This window comes from Gopherus flavomarginatus, chromosome 6 (genome assembly GCF_025201925.1).
Source record: "Gopherus flavomarginatus isolate rGopFla2 chromosome 6, rGopFla2.mat.asm, whole genome shotgun sequence".
Lineage (NCBI taxonomy): Eukaryota > Metazoa > Chordata > Testudines > Testudinidae > Gopherus > Gopherus flavomarginatus.
The window spans coordinates 18,642,841-18,662,587 of record NC_066622.1 but is presented as its reverse complement, the minus strand read 5'-3'; the positions used below and the strand labels follow the sequence as shown (position 1 = coordinate 18,662,587).

The window sequence follows — 19,747 nt, the reverse complement described above, 5'->3', positions numbered from 1 at the left end:
ACTCTCTGCCACCCTCTGCTCTAGTGAATGCCATTGTTAATCCTTGAAAATGTGTAATGTACAAAATGCTTGGCTTCAAAAGCAGCTGGGTAGAATAGGATCACAATAATATGCCAGAAGTGCCATAGCTAAGGAAGGTATGTATGCTCTTTCAGGCTATGATCTAGTCAGATTACAATAATCTATAAGGCTTTGGTCTTGTCATTATTTGGATAGGAGGCCTCCAAGAGATAAAACCCAAGAAGTTGGAGGCAGTGGTCAGTTTAGTAGGTGGTCTCTTCTATCTGAAACCATAAGGAAGCAAGGCCCCAGCATTTCTAACCATCAGAGGAGTGAAGTTCTGGAATAGCCTTCCAAGGGAATCAGTGGGGGCTAAAAAGCTAACTGGTTTCAAAACTGAGCTTGATAATTTATGGAAGGGATGGTATAATGGATCAGGAGGGCTCTGAGTTACTACAGAGAATTCTTGCCCAGGTATCTGCCTGGTGGGTCTTGCCCACATGCTTCGGGACTAACTGATTTCCATATTTAGGGTTGGGAAGAAATTTCCCCCTGCTTTGGATTGGCAGAGACCTTGGGTTTTTTTCTTCTTCCTCTGCAGCATGGTGCACTTGCAGGTTTAAACTAGTGTAAATGGTGAATTTTCTAACTTGAAGTCTTTTTTTAAACCAGTGATCCCCAAACTGTGGGGCACACTCCACTAGGGGACGTGGAGGAAGGTTTGGTAGGGGGTATGTGGTGGGGCCCAGGCCAGTCCCCATAGGAGGTGGGGAGGGAACACACCCCAGCTCTGTTCCGCCCTGCTCCTAGCTCTAGTCCTGGTGCATGGCCCTGTGCCCACCCCCAGCCTCAGCCCTCAACCGCGGCCTCGGCTGCTGGCACCTGCTGTGACTCAGCCCCTGCCATGCCCCAAGCTACAGCTCCACCTCCAGCTGCGGCCCCACCCTCGGTCCCCTTACTCCTGTACACGTCCCCTCTGTTGCCATGGCCCTGGCTCGTGTGTGTGTGTGTGTGACCCTGAAAAATTTGAGGACCACTGCTTTATACCATAATTTGAGGACTTCAGTAACTCTGCCAGAGGTTAGGTGTCTATTACAGGAGTGAGTGGGTGAGGTTCTGGGGCCTGCAATATGTAGGAGGTCAGACTAGATGATCACAATGGTCTCTTCTGACCTTAAAGTCTATGAATCTATGAGCATGATGTAAGGGATACTGAAGTACAATTTTTTTAAATGAGCTTAAAATTGACATGCTGGATACTTATGGTCATTAAAAATCTCATGACTCTTTCCCCCCCCCCCCCCCACAGGTTGGGACTTTAGCCTACTGGGGTGGTGTCCTGGGCCAGCTTTCAGTTATGGTTACTAAATTCTGCCTACCAAAATTTCTGCTGCAGTTCTAATAGAGCAGTGGTTCTCAATCAGCGGTCCCGGGCCAGGGTGACCAGATAGCAAGGGTGAAAAATCAGGATGGGGTGAGGGGTAATTGGCAGCTATGTAAGACAAAGCCCCAAATATCAGAATGGCCCTATAAAATCAGGACATCTGGTCACCCTATCCGGGATACCCTGGGGGGCCATGAGCTGGTTTCAGGGGGTCCACCAAGCAGGGCCAGCATTAAACTTCCTAGGACCTAAGGCAAAAAGCCAGAGTCCCCCCCACATGGTCTTTAAAGATCCATGCCACCCCGGGTTGAAGCTGAAGCCTGAGCAACTTAGCTTCCTGGGGCCCCCTGTGATGTGGGGCCCCGGGCAATTGCCCTGCTTGCTACCCCTAATGCCCGTGCTGGCTTTTAGATGCAGAAGAACAGTTATGGCACAAGTGGACCTAGAAGTTTTTATAGCATGTTTAGGTGTGTGTGTGTGTGGGGGGGGGGGCTCCAAAAGAAAAAGCTTGAGAACCCCTGCAATAGAGTATGGTATTTCTCATTTATAAAACCAGTTGTGCAGAGTTGCTGTGCTTCTGTGTTTGTGTTCTGTGTTCCATTCCAGAGGTGGCTCCATTGCAGTGGTGGATAAAAATGATGTGTGTGTTTATGCACGTGTACAGACTGTGGCAAATGGAGATATTTGCCCTGGAATCCTTCATAATGAAAGATGAGGTATAAAGGAGTTGCTTGCTAGCATTAAGATCAAAACGCGCTGATATTGATCTGAGATCTCATTTTCGATCAGCATTTTGTGTGCTTTTTTCGTCCTTTAGTAGCCATTAGTTTTTTTTAAATTTTTATTACAAAGCAGGTGTCTGTGGCATAGCTTATGTGCCTCAAATGAACTCTCCTTCATCTAGTACAGTGGCTGGCCCTCAACCTTTCCAGAGTGCTCTACCCCTTTAAGGTGGCTGATTTGTCTTGTGTACCCCAAGTTTCACCTCACTTAAAACTACTTGCTTACAAAAATGTCTCAGCACACTAGCACTGAAAAATTGCCAACTTTCTCATTTTTACCATATAATTTCCAAATAATAATTTGGAATATAAATATTGTACTTACATTTCAGGGTATAGTATATAGCACAGTATAAACAAGTTATTGTCTGTATGAAATTTTAGTTGCACTGACTTTGCTACTGCTTTTTATGTAGCCTGTTGTAAAACTAGGCAAGTATCTAAATGAGATGATGATGTACCCCTTGCAAGACCTCTGCGTACTCCCTGGTTCAGAACCACTGATCTAGTAGATCTTTGTGTATTCTGCAGCTGAGACATGACCTGGTATTTTCATTTTGTGTAGTCAGCAGATGTGTTAGGTAAGTCACGAGGGCGTCTGTCTGGCTAAGCAGCCTCTCCCTGACTGAGGTGGGTGCTATGCAGAGCTCATGTCAATTGCAAGCCACTGTTTGCTGCTGATCCTAGAAACTCTTTGCTTTACTGATCCTTGTTTGTAGCATTATTGTGTTTTACATCAGATGTAGGTCAGATGTGAGCTTGGGTAAGAAGCGGGGGTAGCACAGGCAATGCATGCAGAGCCAGCTCCTCAGGACACCTTTCAGGAATTGGAAATGGTGGTGGTATTGGAATAAATGAAGTGTACTGAATAGGTCTGAGGTATAGACACATTGTTTTATACCCAATGGATGTACTGTTCTGTTGGCCTCTCATCAAGGTCAGTGCTTTATAAGGAAGAACTGTAGCAGTAATGAGCCATTTCAGTCTGAGTTTTGATTGGGCACATTATGGCTATAGCTGTCAAATGCTGAACTGAATCTAGATCTGAATTTTTCCCAAAGTTCAGGGGTTGTTGACACGTAGGTGTTTGGCTTTGAACCCCTCCCTACCTATTTTCTTGGTGCTCAGATATACTAAATTTTATTACAATTAGTTATGACACCAGGGAGAATCTTCATGCAAAAAATGCGAAGAGCCATTTTCTGATGAAGCAGGATCAGCGCAGCGCCTATTGGCTTGGGCAAGTGGAAGCTTGACGTGCCCTTGTGCAGCATGTAATAGACCTGCCCTGCATGGACCATGAAGTTTTGCTTTCCAGTCTCGGTTGCAGTATTATGCAGGACACATGCATGCAGTGAGCTCAGCTACCAGGAAGAGTCTGCTCTAGAGTCTGGCTAGCAGTTGGATGTGTTGGGTGCTAGAAGCAGAGGGGAAAGTTCTCTTGGAGTAATCATTTAATCTAAAAAAAAAAAAGAGGGAGGGGGCAGGAGTCTAAAGCAGGTTGGGTGGCTACTCTCCTCCAAAGCCTACAATGGATCACACTGCCCTCCTAAGAATGGTGCTATGAAGAGGGCATGGGATAATGAATGGACCAAAGTGAAAGTTGTTTTAAGAAAACCATTTAGTGTCTACTCCATTGACTGCTACAGAAGAAATCTCCAGTCCTGTAACTAATGTGAGCCAGCAACTTAAAATGGTTTCAAGTAGAGTACATGTGATTGGACTGCATGAATGAGCTCACTCTTCTGTTTAGCACAAGGAGGATCCCACGTAAGCTTCCTGATTAACTTTGGGGTTACTTTTCCTTTTTCAGTGTGTGTTTTCACTGTTTTCCAGGATCTTTTGCTTTTTCGGTGACTGTTGCTCAGCCTGAAGCCTCCAGTTCCATTATTGCAGACATTATATTAGCTGATAATGAGATTTCTGCAGGTGTCCTTCTTCCTGCACATTCTTTGCAGCTTTTGCAGTTCACCTGCCAGGCGCTTAAGAAAGTTCACACTTTTGAGATCTTTGTAATCTAAAGGGTATTATTGAAAAAGATCAAACTTTCTTTCTGGTTATTGTAATGGCCATTTTAGTCTCCTCAATGATGTTTTACTGGGGCTCTCAAGAATTTTAATGGCTTGAAAATTGTCCATAAAGCCGTGAACAGGAAGTTCACCTCTCAGCAGTGCACAGCATATTTGGGAAACTTTTTTTTTCCCCCTGAATTTCTGACTGTTCTTTGCAGTATTGTTGTTTAATAATATATCTATTCAGGATCCAATAGAGGCAATTTCAAGTGAGAATTTCCATTCATGGTGAAACTTTTTTCTGCTTTCACTTAGTTGTTTTCTTAGTGATGACCTACATCCAGTGTTTTACTGTATCACCTGCTGTTCTCGCCCATACAGAACCCTCCTTTATATTTGCCATTGGAGCTGTCCTACCTGTCCAAGGTTAGATTAAAAAAACCGCACGTATGCACTGTGTGTGTCATGACTACCTCACATGGTTAGTCCACATAGGGGACAGGAGAGTGCTGCTGCTACCAGCTCAAGTGTTCGAGGCACACGACTTCAGTGCTGGAGACCATAGGTTTAAACTGTGCTGATGAGCAAGATGTGGAGAAACAAATAGTTCTGAAAACAATAAAACAAAAACGGTTATCTAATCTAAAGTCGCCTGCCACTTTCTCAATGATATTTGCTCTAGGTCCTTGTTACTGAGAGTCAGAGGATAATGTAAGTGGAAATAGTACTGGGAATTACACTAATGAGAGATAGTAAGACTTGTTACTGTTGATGTCGAGATTATTGGATGATAGGTCAACAGAGTCAGGAAAGAAGCTCTGTCACCCCAGATACCTGTAAACAGTCTCAAAATCGAAGGGTTGAAAGAGTAAGACAGGAAGGACTCAAGTCTGTCGTTAATTACACCTTCCAGTTGCAGCAAATTGATCACATAGGCCAGGGATCTAAAACTCAAATTCAAATCACCACGAGGGCCGCATGAGGACTAGTATACTGGCCGGAGGGCTGCATCACTGACATCTTTTCATATAAAGGTACAAAAGGCCCCCCCCCCCCCGCACCTCACTGTCCCCAGCCCCACCCCCACTCCACCCCTTCCATGGTGCCCAATTCCAACATCTTCCCCAAAGTCCCCCCTTCCTGCCCCTATTTCAACCCCTTCCTCAAATCCCTGCCCCTGTCCCACCTCTTCTCCCCCTTCTCCCTCCTGGAAAGCACTAAGCTGTTTGGAGGCGGGAAGAGCCTGGAGGTAGGCTGAGGAGTGGGGATGCGATACGCTGGGGGCGGCATGGGAGGAGAGCTTTGCAGCCGCGAGGGTGGGGAGCTTGGCGGGCTGCAGGAAATAAGCCAGCAGGCCGTGTGTTTGAGACCCCCTGACTAGGGCTGGCTCCAGGCACCAGCTCAGCAAGCAGGTGCTTGGGGCGGTCAAGGGGAAGGGGCAGCATGTCGGGCTCTTTGGTGGCAATTTGGCAGCAGGTCCCTCGGTCCCTCTCGGAGGGAAGGACCTGCTGCTGAAGAAGAAAGCGGCTCGGTGGAGCTGCCGCCGATTGCGATCATGATCGTGGCTCCCCTCCGCCCCCTTGCCACTTGGGGCGGCAAAAACCCTGGAGCCGGCTCTGCCCCTAACATAGGCTTTGTCCAGATGACCCCAGTTGATAGTTGTAATGGAATGCTAAGCTGTTATCCTATTTAGTCACTAGCTAGCGCTATGTAAAATACCTGATTTAAACAAACCTCAGCCGTACTTGGCAGAGCATTAAAGGATCTTGTGATGAACACATCTGGTGTATATAAGCAAGCTCGGTAGCCAGTCCATATCTGGCACAGAGGAACGTGACATGGAGTCCAGAGTAAACAAAGAACAGCAACAGAAGGAAAACAACAACAGGAGTTGCAAACAGAAGGAACAAATCAACAAAGGTTGCAGGATCTCACTGGCATGCCACTCTTCAGTGCCCCAGAGAACTTCAGCTTTGACAAATCTTCAGAATGAAAAGACTGGAAACAATATTTTGCAAGATTTCACATTGCTACCAAGCTGCACAAAGGCACTGGAGATATATGGGTATCATCTTCCACTTATGCTATGGGGAAACTAGCAGAGCATGTCCTTAAATCCTTTGACTTTACTGAAGACGGGCACAAAGATGACTCTGTGATGTGTGTTATTCCTCAGAGAAATGTGGTTCATGCAAGAGCATGTTTCCAACAGAAGAATTCAAGAACCAGGGGAAAATCTTGCCTGTTTTGTATGAGCTCTGCAGGCATTGGCTGAAAATTGATATTTTCATTTTTTGAATTCCCCAAAATCACAGAGACAGGCTGGTTATTGGGTTAACAGATTAAAAACTTTTCATAGCAACTACAATTTAAGAAAAAATTTACCCTAGTCATAGCTATATAGTTAGCAAAAGAGTCAGAATCAATCAAACAGAACAAAAAGCAGGACCAACTTGACAAACCTGAAACTAGCTTAAAAGCTGAAAACGGACTCTTGAGTGTTTAAAAGTCATTATCAAAAACCCCTGAGGCAAGGTGAGAGAACTCCCAGGCTAAGAGGGACAAATTCCAACCTGCACGCACAAGGTGTGGAAGGAATCGTATCCCAAGAAATGATGCCTATCCAGCCATGGGCGCATGGTGTAATACGTGCATGAGATGTAGACATTTTGCAGTTTTCCATACCAAAGCAGTCAGGGAGTTGACTCATATTGTGGACAATGAACCACAGTTCACTGCAGCAGAATTTAAATAATTCCAAATTTAAATGTGACCATATTAATAGCAGCCCTTATTATCTACAAGCAAATGGAGAGGCCAAGAGAACTGTACAGACAGACTTGAAAAAAAAAAAAAAGTCCTGCAGCAGGAAGATCCATTCCTCGCTCTTCTGAGTTACAGATCAAAACCAATAGCGGCTACTAGATATAGTGCTGCACAACTGCGGAAGGAAAGGAAACTCAGAACTACTGTTCCAACTCTGGGGAAAAAACCTGTTTCCAAAGTGGCCAGACATGAAGAGAGTCTCCAGATCAGATAAAGATAAGAGCTTATGAACACTTTTAGAACAGATGCCACTCAGAGAACTGCCCGGTCTAGAAGCTGGTGTCCGTGTTCATGTCAAATTGGGCGGAGAAAAAGGATGGACAATTCCAGCTGTTGTGAACATACAGCATCCAAAGCATATGAGATTAAGACTGACAGTGGAGAGTTAAACAGAAACAATCAACGTCTATACTGTTCCGCAGAGAGCAATCAACGGCAAATGTGGAACAAGAAGACGATTCAAGGATTCCAAACCAACCACAGCCAGCAACTAATGGACAGCCAGATGACCAAGTTTATGTGTTTAGGTCATGTAACTTGAAAATCAGTACGATTCAGGACATTTAACAGACTGATACATACTGAACTTCAAAGAGAATGTGATAGTGTAAATATTGTAAAGGATAGGAATGTAGAACTTAAAGCTGGGTTTCTGAAACGGGTCGCCGCTGCTGTAAGGAAAGCCTCTGGTGGGACGGGCTGGTTTGTTTACTCCGCGTCCACAGTCTGGCCAATCGCAGCTCCCACTGGCTGTGGATTACTGCTCTGGGCCAATGGGAGTTGCTGGAAGCAGTGGCCAGTACGTCCCTTGGCCCATGCCACTTCCAGCAGCTCCCATTGGCCCGTAGCAATGATCTGCGGCCAGTGAGAGCCGCAGTCGGCCAGACCTGTGGACGGGACAGGTAAACACACTGGCCTGGCCCGCCAGGGCCTTTCCCTACAGAAGCGGCGACCCCTGTTTTGAGAAACCCTGACTTAAAGGGAGAGATGTAATGGAATGCTAAACTGCATAATACTATTCAACCACTAGGTGGCATTGTGTATAAAAGCCTTTCTTTAAATGCAGCAAAGAGTCCTGTGGCACTTTATAGACTAACAGACGTTTTGGAGCATGAGCTTTCGTGGGTGAATACCCACTTCCTCAGATGCATGTAATGGAAATTTCCAGGGGCAGGTATATATAAATGAACGTCAGCTATACCTGGCAGAGCACTGAAGGATCTTATGAACACATCTGGTATGTATAAGCAAGCTCTGTGCCTAGTTCATATCTGATATAGGAACATGACAGCAGTGATGCCCAATAATGTCTGGGTTGGGTGTTGGATCCCCACAGAAGTTTCTCAGAAAATGAGAGGCTGCAGTATTGAAACAAATATTGTTTCCACCAGCATTTCTCCAGCCAGCCAGAGCACGAGGTAGAACATCCGTTCCCTACTCCAGCAGAAACCCGAGAAAAGGAGATACATGAACAGAAATTAGAAAAGCTGCTTGACTGTGCTGTGGACCTTCTCAAATGAACCAGCCTAAGTCAAACAAATGGGCTGTGGCATGTACTGCAGATGCATCAGTAGCTGTATGTGCACATCTGTCAAAACAGCTGTTTCAACTTATAATTTCTAGCTAGCCAGTGAGCAGCAACTTTAAAAAAAAAAAAAAAAAAAAAAAAAGGTTCCCAGCAACTATGTACAAAATAGAGAACGTAGGTGTTCCTAGAGATTGTTACTAATTCTCCATAAGAGGCCACAGGCATAAGCAAGAGATGGAGGGATCCAGTCAGCAAAGCAGTAAAGAGCTGCATTTTGGGCCGTATCTTGCCACTTTCTACAGGACACAGAGTGCCTTTAACTCCCATTGAAATCAGTGGAAGGACAGGATGCTAACCCTATCACAGGAGGTGCTCAGAGTTTGTGGCATTGGGACACCAAGAGCAGATATTTTTTAAAAAAATAAAAAAAAAATCCCCACTGCCGGCCAAAAAGGTCTCCTTGTATTAGTCTCTCCTTTGTGTGAAAGGTGGTGATGGCCTTGCTAAGAATGCACTGGAGCTTGTGAAATGAAGTTTACTGGAACTGTTTGGAAATTTTTCATTAGAAGAATTTTCCAACAGGAAATGCTCTTTTTCACACACATTTGAAAAAATTTGCTGAAAACTGGATTTTTTCCATTGGGAAAATTAAAATGACTGTTCCCCAGCTTCCTGCAGAAGGCTCTTGTCAGGTTTGCTTTATGCCTGGGAGGAGTGATAGATACACTGGATGGTAGGGATAGGATACAGAGGGACTAGACAAATTAGAGGACTGGGCCAAAAGAAATCTGATGAGGTTCAACAAGGACATGTGCAGAGTCCTGCACTTAGGTTGGAAGAATCCCATTCACTGTTACAGACTAGGGACCGAATGGCTAGGTAGCAGTTCTGCAGAAAAGGACCTTGAGGTTACAGTGGACGAAAAGCTGGATATGAATCCTGATATTCTATGATTCTTGCAGGCAGGCATGAGGAAGCTAAACATTTCCATTTTAGTTCTACCAAAATACAGTTTTTCTGGAAATCTCTTTCACTTTGTGGTGTTCGTGCTGGCAGAACAAAAAGCCCCAAATTTACGTTATACGTGCCAAAGCATTTGAACTCCAGAAGCATCCCAGAATATCGATCTTCCTTTGCTGTCTTGCCAACGTGCTGCTTTGCTGATAATGAAGCCTATGAGAGATGCTGTTGAAATGAAATTTCAGGCCAGTCAGTTCAGTGAGCCTTGATGCAGCACTTTTCCCAATGACAACAAATTGCATTTCTGCTCCCTTTGTGTGCGTGTGTTCAGATTCGCTTAGCATAGTGCATAGGCTGGGACTTGTGATACCCGTGTGACTTGGGCTGTTGTCATGATGGAATGTAATATGTCCTGTGTTGTGGATGAATGGGGCAAGTTGACTCCTGGTGTTGCAGATGCAACTCCACTGACTTCAAAAGAGGAAACCTGCAAAAAGAAATTGGGCCAGATCCTCTGCTGGTATAAATCAGCCTAACTCTGATTTTATTTGTGCCGCAGCGATTAGATATCAGCTGAGGATCTGAGCTACGACATTTTGAAAAAATCCACGTTTTTCTCACTAACATTAAGAGTAAATCACTCTGTAGTGAGTTGGGCATTATTATTTATACTGCAGTAGCACCAGAGGCACTCAGAATCAGGGCCCATTGTACTGTACAGTTGTTGCTGCCTGAGCAGTTTACAGACTAAGGGTTGAATCACCCCTCAGCCTGCACGACTGCTCAGGGGCATAAGGAGGAATAAGAAGCCGGTGATCTGGGAATAATAGGGAATGTGTGCAGCCTTGGCTGCATCCCCAAATGCACTGGGCTGCGGAGGTTAGCCACTGCAGGGGGATTGGTTTGTAAATTTCTAGCTGTCTGGAGTAAGGGGAGAACTTAGCCCATACCAAGGGGAAGGGATGGGAGTGGTGACTGTAGTTGTTTTGTGCTGGTATTAGGCCAGCTGCAAAGGAGCAGGGAGGGAATTGTGGCTCCCTGAGTCATGATGCTCCTGCCATGCCGTCCCTTACTATGAGCTGTGTCCTTTTGTCACAATATACACTCGAGAACGACAATGTAGGAGATAAGAATTCCTGCTCGGTATATAGGATATGGAGGATACAGGCTTAATTTGGCTATTAGCTTTTTTGCAATATACGATATGCAGACGCATCCTATTCAGCTTGAATGCAAGCAGGTAAATTGAGTTTAAAAAAATCTCTACACAAATCTCAGTAGAAATAAATTATGTATTTTAAAAATGTCCTCAGTATTTTTAAAATTTCTGCAGATGGCTTGACTAAAATGGTTCTGGGTTGTCTCCTGCATCATGTAGGACATTTTCTTCACACTATTCCTACTGGAGAAATTACAGGACTAGACTTTTGAAGGTTTAGGCACATGCAGTTATCTGTGTACATTTGTGAATATCTGGTATGAACACGCAGATCAGATGTCTGCACATGCAGATGCTAGATAAAGTGCCCAGCTGGCCCCGTGCATATGCATACTTGGCTACTGGCCTGTATGTTTAGATACATGCAGTTGCATAAGTCTGGCTTTGAATTTCTGGTCTCTTAGGATGTGTCTGCACTGCAGCTGGAAGCAAGCTCCCATCCTGGGTCGGGCAGGCTTGTAGTCGGGTGGCTAGCCTGTGCTGCCACCCATGCTATGCAACATCCACACTAAATTTAGCACACAAGCTTGTGCCGAGTTAGCAAGTGTCTGTCAGCCCGAGCTGGGAGGCATGCGCCCAGTTGCAGTGTAGACGTACCTTTAGGGAACAGTCTTGACTCCCACAAGACAGGGAGCAGATGCTAATCTCATGACATATTTTAATCTTTAGCTTCTGATTCCACCTTCCTTTTTTAGGTGCCTCCATTGTGCAGCTGCCTCCTTTAGAAGTCTCTGTGGCTGGCTCTAATTGTCACTCTTAAGAAATGTTCCCTACTATCTAGTCTGATTCTCCCCCTGCCCCCCACTTCAAGCTCTTTCTGTTTTCTCCTTCAAGGGCTCTTCCCTCCCTCCAGGCAGCAAGCATAGTTGCAGTCTCTGAAAGAAAGAACAACCACTTCCTGCTTATAGCCTTCCCAGACTTTTCACCCCTTTAAAGAACCATTAACAAAAATCCTTGGCTATAAACCTTTCAAACATTTTAGCAGCAATTGAGAAGGTTTGTTTTCCTCATACCCACACCCAGTGCCACAGGTGCCATAGTGCTTGTCTTGCACTGAGAGGCAAATTATCTAATAGGTTGAGTAAGCCATGTTTTCCCTATGCCAGTTCTGCTTACTTAGCTTCCAAGAATCAGTCCTGCTTAAGAGATTTCCAGCCTCAGTTACATTATGTAAGAGGCTAAGAAGTGGGAGTTGGAAAAAATGCAATTGATCTTTCACAGCACAAGATAAAAGTCTTGTCAAAAGGAAAATGGTAAAAGGAAACAGTACTTCTCCAGCATATAAAAATGAGATACATCATGTAAAACAGACTTGGAGATAGTTCTGATTTGGCAAAGAGGATACATTACTTAATATGGCTGATGTTATCAGCACAGATAGAACTAGATCAGTGTCAGGATGAAAGCACAGATTTATCTAATTCTTAAAGCATATTAATTCATGTAGGATATAATAGGTGTTAAAATACCATCATGACAGGTGTGGCAGAGATGCATTAAAAACAGAATTCATTCTCTCTCTCACCCTCGCTCCTCCTACTCCATTTCTGTTTAATACATTGTATATCAGTCACTTGGGTCCTGAAGACTCACATGACCACATTGCTGCAAATCATCATTAAGCTAATTGTTTTCACAGGGTTCTATGAGTGCAAATTCGGAGGGCCTGAAAGTACTCCAGGATCTTCTCCCCTTCACTTCCTTCTCAGCCAAAACACAGTGTACAATCCATTTGAAATGCTAATTAACATAACAGTTATATCGGGGAAATGAACGAAAATAAGGACTTTGCATTTGGAGGGGAACATCGTTATGTTTTTGGCCTCCTATTGTAGTAGCCTTTAAGAAGTCAACATCTGTCAATAGGTATCAGTGTTATTTCCTATACTAAGAATATGAAAGTACTAGGAATATTACCAAAATAGCAGTACAGTTTTTGTGTTATCTAAGACAACTGGATGGCTTTTAAAGTCAGCCACTTATATACTTGCAATACTGTATATTCTGCAAGGAATAAGGTTCCATATGAGACTACTGGGTCAAAATCTAAAGTCCTTCCAGGGCCCAATCCAGTGCCAATGGAAGTCAGTGGAAAGGCTCCTGTTGACTTCAGTGGGCTTTGAATTGGGTGTTGAGCCCTTTAATGGGAGTTTTACTCTAGTAGGGGAAAGTAAGGACTGCAAGGCTTGGGGCAAAGCAAGTGAAGACAAGTCTCATGTAGGGCCTGTTGCGTTTTGCTTGTGTAATGCTTCTTTCTCTCTCCTCTTTTTTGTATTCAGAAATCCGTACCCAGTTGGTGGAACAGTTCAAATGTCTGGAACAACAATCCGAATCCCGGTTGCAGCTCCTGCAGGACCTCCAGGAGTTCTTCCGCAGAAAGGCTGAGATAGAGCTGGAGTACTCCAGGAGTCTGGAGAAACTGGCAGAACGATTTTCTTCTAAGATCCGCAGCTCCAGAGAACATCATCAATTCAAGTAAGCAAGGACTTCCAGGGGCACGTGGATGCTCCAGAGCCTGAATCAATAACTAACCTTTGGTTGTGGCTGCAAAGTCCAAATGTTGACTAAAATTAATACTGATTGTGCTACAGTGGCATTGTTTTGTGTTTTTCATCATGGAAGGGCCATGAAGTAAAATCAAGCAACAGGTATTGTACAGTACAGTCACACTGAACTTGCTGCCCCAGTTAATTTATTTTAATTCATTTCTCCAAACAGTAACATAAAAATGTGAACCTTGATCTTTCTCCACCCCCTTACTCTGCAAAAAAGAGCATAAACTCAGCCTCCATTTTCTGTGTCTTGACTTCAGTTAGTGCCAATAATGTCAGGTACATTTTATAGGACCTGATTTGTATATGCACTCAAGTCATTATTGGTTAGAGTGCTTTAAATTGCGTTTGGAGATATTTGCAGACTCAAAATTGTAGGCAACTTCTGAAAATTGAGTTCACTAAAGTATTTGTATTTTTAAAATAATATTTGTATATTACACACATGAATGCACACACACAATGTGCTGAAGCTAGGCAAATTCATCTTGGAAATAAGGTACGCAGTTTGAACAGTAATTGAACAGTTTGAACAGTAATTAACCAGTGGAACAACTTACCAAGGGATGCGGTGGATTCTGCTTCACTTGAAATCTTTTTAAAATTAAAAGCGGATGTCTTTTTAAAAATATGCTTTAACCGAACCAGAAGTTATGGACTCAATGCAACAGGAAGTATTGGGTGAAAGTTAAAGCCTATGTTATACAGGGGGCCAGCCTAGATTATCATAATAGTTCTGTCTGGCCTTAGAATGTATAAATACATGTTCATTTTCACAAGCAGCTTGTGAACTCTCAGCCCACGTTCTAAACCTTGGTTGCAGAAAACTTCAGGCAGAGTTTTAGAGTCTGGGGAGACTATTTCTTGGGTGAAGCTATTTAGTCTGTAATGTTACTGACTGGTCTGTACCATCATTCCAGGGCTCCATTTTAAAATGTGGTTATGATTGGAAGAATGACTCCTTGTAAAATGGGACTTCCTAACTTTTTCTTTTCTCATTGACTCAGCAAATTCAGTTTTGCTGAAGATCTTTGGTTGGGCACCACAAAAGAGACTGCCCCAAATATGCACGTGCTCCTGAACTGGTCTCATGTTTTCCCTCCAGCAATATTTCCGGTGTTCTTTATGATGATTAGCTCACTCTGTCTGCCTGTCTTAGCTTGGATGTCTCGCTGGCAGAACATGAGTGATGCTGCATAGCGTATGCCACTTTCTAATGTGTGCCTTCCAGGTTCTGAACTCTAAGTGAACTGCATATAAATGTGTGCAGTATGAGAGAAGGATATTTCATGCTGTGTACTTCCAATACAATTCTGCAGCTGAAATTCCTTTCCTTTCTCTCCCCTGGCCGTAACGTTTGTCTCTGTTTCTTTTCTGATGGCCACAGCTATGAAATATCTTTCCCAAAATGATGCCAGTGTCATTCCATTCATAGGCCAAGGACAATCAGCGTGGTGTAGCTCCCATCCTAGGGACTTGGGGCTCTACCTGTATGATACACTTTAACCTTTCTAATTCCTAGCCCCTTACAAACCCTTTCTTTTCTCCAGCCTCGTGTTTCTTCCATTACAGCATGAGCAGTTGCTGCTTCTGCAACTAAATTACTAAATCCTATTTACTCCATATTACTAAATCCTATTTAATCTATTTAGTCTGACTCTCTAGGGAACAGGCTTTCACTGTTTTATGCACATGTCATAGATTGATAGATTCAAATGTACAATCCCACTGGTTTGCTTGGTGGCTTTGCTGACATTGCTGTGCTGTATACAAGGATACCTGTCAGCAGGGGGAGGAGTTCGTGAGCACTGGCTACAGCAATGTGCTTGTGCTCTGTGAACTGGTGGAAATGGTGTTTTGTTATATGTGCATCTCCTCCTGGCTAGTGCCCTAACTGGAGCCCTGGGCAAGCTGTTCATTTGACCACGGGGAGTGTGGGTGTTGCATTTATTATGCTGGGATGATGCCCTGTAAGGTTCAAGCTATGGGGTGATAGTACTTATTCACCTTTGTAAAGTGCCTAGTAATGAGCTTCCGATGGCTACCCTTCGATGGTCGGCATGTACCCGAAGTTGGCACACATCAGGATGTGATAACATGCTTCAATTAGTGTGTCTGGATGGAGCTAATGGGATAGGCTCATATACAGCAGTGGTCACCAACTGGTCAATTACAATTGACTGGTCTATCCTGGAGACTGTCCCAGTCAATTGCGATCTCCGGCCGCTAAAAGTCTGGCAGTGCAGCAAGGCTACTGCTAAGGCAGGCTCCCTACCTGTGCTGGAACCATGCTGCTCCCAGAAGTGGCCCGCATGCCCCGGGGAGTGAGTGGGCAGAGGTCTCTGTGTGCTGCAAGCATGGCCTCCGCAGCTCCCATTGGTCGGGAGTGGGGAACTGTGGCCAATGAGAGCTGCGGGGGTAGTGTCTGCAGAGAGGGCAGCACGCGGAGCCATGTGCCTCCCCAGGGGCGCGTTGGCCCCTTCTGGGAGTGGTGTGGGGCTGAAGCAGGCAGGGAGCCTGCCTTAGCCTTGCTTCACTGCTGCCCGGGAGCCGCCCGAGGTAAGTGCTGCCCAGCGGGAACCCACACCCCAGTCCTGAGCCCCCACCCAGAGCCAGCACCCCATGCCCCTACTGCATCTGAACCCCCTCCTGCACCCCAAACCACTGCCCCAGCCCTGACCTCCCTCTGAGCCAGCACCCCATACCCCCTCCTACACCCCAACCCACTGCCCCAGCCTGGAGCCCCCTCCTGCACCCAAACTCCCTCCCAGAGCTTCCAGCCCCAGCCCGCAGCCCCCTCCCACACTCCAAACCCCTAGGTCCCAGCCCAGAGCCCACACCCCCTCCAGAACCCCAACTCCTTGCCCCAGACTGGTGAAAGTGAGTGGGGGTGGGGGAGAGAGAGCAATGGGAGGAGGTGGAGTGAGAGGGGCAGGGCTTCAGGGAAGGGGGTGGGGCAAATTCTGGATTGCACTTAAATTCAGAAAGTGATCTTGTGCGTAAAAAGTTGGAGACCACGGCTATACAGTGACATGCATGAACTGCATCATGACATCTTGGGGTGGGATGTTATTGCAGTCAATGGAGGGAGAGTGGGTACAATCACACTGAAGCCTAGCAAGGCTATGGGGCTAGATTGTGCTTCATTCTGTATACGAAGTAGTGTATAGCTGCACCATCCGAAGAGGACTGAGAGCCCATGGCATTAGTTGTGCCCCAGAGAGGCATAATTCCTTCCATACTATTGCCTTTCTTCCCAGGGGTGGTAATTCGCTGCTGGTTCTGACTAGCCAACTAGCCCCGCTCCACACCATCTCAGCTGTGCGGATCAATGCGTTCTGGGATGGAGCCCAAGTTCCTTCCATTCCCCACCCATTTCCTTCTGCTCCCTGCTTATGGCTGTGCAGGTGGAGCAGCCTCAGGCATGCAACCCCTGCTTTCCCCACCGTGCCTGCAGCAGAGATGTGGGAAGGCTGAACAGGGCATGGGAGAGCATCTTGTTCTCCACTTGTACTTCAGTGCAGCTGTACGGGGCGGACTGTGGTCTAGTCCTCAATAATGACGACTGTTGTGGTGTTGCTATTATGTATTCATTATGTCTTCTTATTGACTGATGTATTTATCACCCTCACGTTATCATACACAAGTCCTTTATTGCCAGCTCGGAGCATAGGTTGCTTCTTCCAGAAGCAAGACTGTTAACACTCCGCTGATCAAGCAGTTGGAAAGTGTGATGCATCAGAGATGCAATCAATAGCTCCCCCCTCAATTAGACACATGAACATACACATGTCTGAGACTGTCCTCCAATTAAGAGTGTAACAGGAGGCAGTTCCAGGTCTCTGAGCTGCTACACAGTGTACTTTCAGTGAGCAAGAACCACATTTTTCCACGTGATAGGTGACACAGTCATATTTAACCTTTGACAAAGGAGGCTTTAAAATCTGCCTGTATCTAAAATGTCCTTAATAGAAATCCTGTTGCTGTCCATGTGAGCTGGTCATGGAGTCCCATAGGGTAGAGTGATCTGTTCATTATGTCTAAGGCTACGATTAGGTCACAGATAGTTTTAGTAAAAGTCAAGGACAGGTCTTGGTCCGAGACCTGTCCCTGACTTTTACTGAAAACATCCCTGACAAAAAGGGGAGGGAGGAGGGTCTTCCATCCTGCCCCCTCGCCTCTCGCAGCAGCTGGGAGCTGCAAGGGACCCCATTGCCCAATGGCTGTGAGGGGTTGCCCTGCAGGGCTGGGAGCTGCAGGGGGTTCTTCGCTGCCTGTGGCTGCAGAGGAGCTGCGTGGGGGGAGGGGGATGCTAGAGGCAGAGGCTGGGGAGCTGCAGTGGGCCCCCAGCCTGTCCGCGGCCACTGAGCAACTCGGGTGTCCCTTTGCCATCGTCATCGGTGGCTGGGAGCTGTGGGGTCCCTCTGCCACTGGCAGCGGTGGCTGGGAACTGCGGGGGAGGGGGCCCTGGCTGCTCGTGGTGGCTGAGCCACTGCAGGGGAGACCTGGGAAGCAGAAGCTGAGCGGCCCCCAGTGTCACCGAGGTTGCAGAGAGTTATGGATTCTGTGACAACCCCAACTTCCATGATACAATCTTAGCCTTAGTTACGGCCCCATGTGTAGGCTAAGCAGTGAGAAGTCTCCACAGCAGCTTGTGTGCTATTTTTTTGAGGTTGGGAAGGGAAGGAGAAATAATTGGGGTTTGAATATATAATCAGCTAGATCTTTTTTGCCTTGAAGGAATGTCCTTTTATATTGCCATGGTGAAATATTAGTGCAAAAGCCCATTTCATAATTCTTTCTTTCAAGAATAAACCCTAGGCATTAGAATATAGAGTCGCCCTTAACTGTCAGCCCCATCCCAAGAGCCAGCTGCCAGTGGAGGTTTTTCCTTGAGACACTCAAATATGCTTGGGACAAATCTGGACACAGGGCCAAATCCAGCCCTGCTGTACAAAGGTCTGATAGAATAATAGTTTGCGGTAGCATGAATTAGTCACCTTCATTGAATTTTGTTGCATTGTGCGCACTGATACAGGCTAAAGCCAGCCCTGCTATCTCTGGATTTTCATCCATCATGTCACTTTCATTCTTTCTATCCCTGATGTTATTTTATCTTATCCCTCAGTTCTCTCCACTCCATCCATCCACAGAACTGTTCTAATCCACAGTGCTTAATTCCAATCACCCTCCAGAATTCAATAGTTTATACGACCACAAACCACTATACCACAATCTATTACTTCATTAGAAGGAATGGCTAGAGGTCACACCAGATTTACCTGTTCTGAGATCTTGTGGTGGGAGCTAATTCTATCCCATTGTTGTTGTTGTCGTGCTTCAGTCAGGACTGTAAACTGTCTCTGAGCAGAAGAACCACGTCCCTTTGTATCAGAGGAGTGGCCGTGTTGGTCTGTATCCACAAAAAGAACGAGGAATCCGGTAGCACTTTTAAAGACTAACAGATTTATTTGAGCCTAAGCTTTTGTGGGTTAAAAACCACTTCTTCGGATGCATCAGACCCTTAGTCTGTGTCAGATGCATCTGAAGAAGTGGCTTTTACCCACAAAGTCTTAGGCCCAAATAAACCTGTTAGTCTTTAAAGTGCCACCGGACTTCTTGTTGTTTTCACATCCTTTTGTTTATTCTATAAGGGGGTTTGTCTCAAAGAGCTGTGCAGTAGATCTCTTCCCCAAGAAGAAGAGGGGGGTGTCCTGTAGAGGTGGTTGAAAATCTTACAACAGATCAGTTTTCCATTGGAAAATGAAGTCTTGTCAAAATTGATATGTTTCATGGGAACTTGTTGATATCAAGGAATTTTCAACGAGAAAGTTTTCAAATGATTTGTTTTAACTTTACCATTTTGAAAAATGTAACCATGTTTTCTTTAATTTCATTTTGACTTGTATTAAATATTTTACATTTATATGTAGTAGTTAATATGGATTATTTTAGATTATAATGACAATGTTTAGTATTTCCAGTCTGTCGTAGATTTTGAAATGGCACCTTTTGGTTCTGATTTGGAATGAAAACAAATTTCCGGATGTCAGAATTTCCCACAGATCAGACACTCTGTTTTTCGACTATCTGTAGTTGAGCTTTGGGTCTCAAGTCTCTGGGCAAACATGGATATTATCTACAGCTGGACACCCCATGGCAGGGCCAGGTACTGATCTACCTGCCCCATAGGCATCATGTGGCTCCAAGTGAGAGTTAATCTTTCATCATCTTAGAGGGTCCAATCCAACACCCATTGAAATGGATGGAAATCTCTCCATTGACTGCAATGGGAGTTAGTTTAGGCTAATAGTAATTCTTAACTATCAACCAGCATATTCACATTATGCAGAAATGTTTCCTATATGTGTTAACACTTGATTTTAAGCACTGTAGCAAGCAAGTTTGCTCCACCGACACTCTAGAGTTGGAAGTCGAGTCTGACAAACTGCATGACCCATGGGATCTTTTCTGAAATTAAGTA

At 45.2% G+C, this 19,747-nt stretch overlaps 1 protein-coding gene across 3 annotated transcripts in view; it reads left to right on the top strand.

Annotated features, from left to right (window-relative positions):
• Window positions 1-19,747, top strand: part of SRGAP3 (SLIT-ROBO Rho GTPase activating protein 3) — a 216,619-nt gene that overhangs the window by 102,819 nt on the left and 94,053 nt on the right. For all 3 annotated transcript variants that reach the window (XM_050957305.1, XM_050957304.1, XM_050957306.1), the window contains exon 2: window positions 12,991-13,186. In XM_050957305.1, the coding sequence (XP_050813262.1) occupies window positions 12,991-13,186 (196 nt within the window). The remainder of the gene's footprint in view (window positions 1-12,990; window positions 13,187-19,747) is intronic.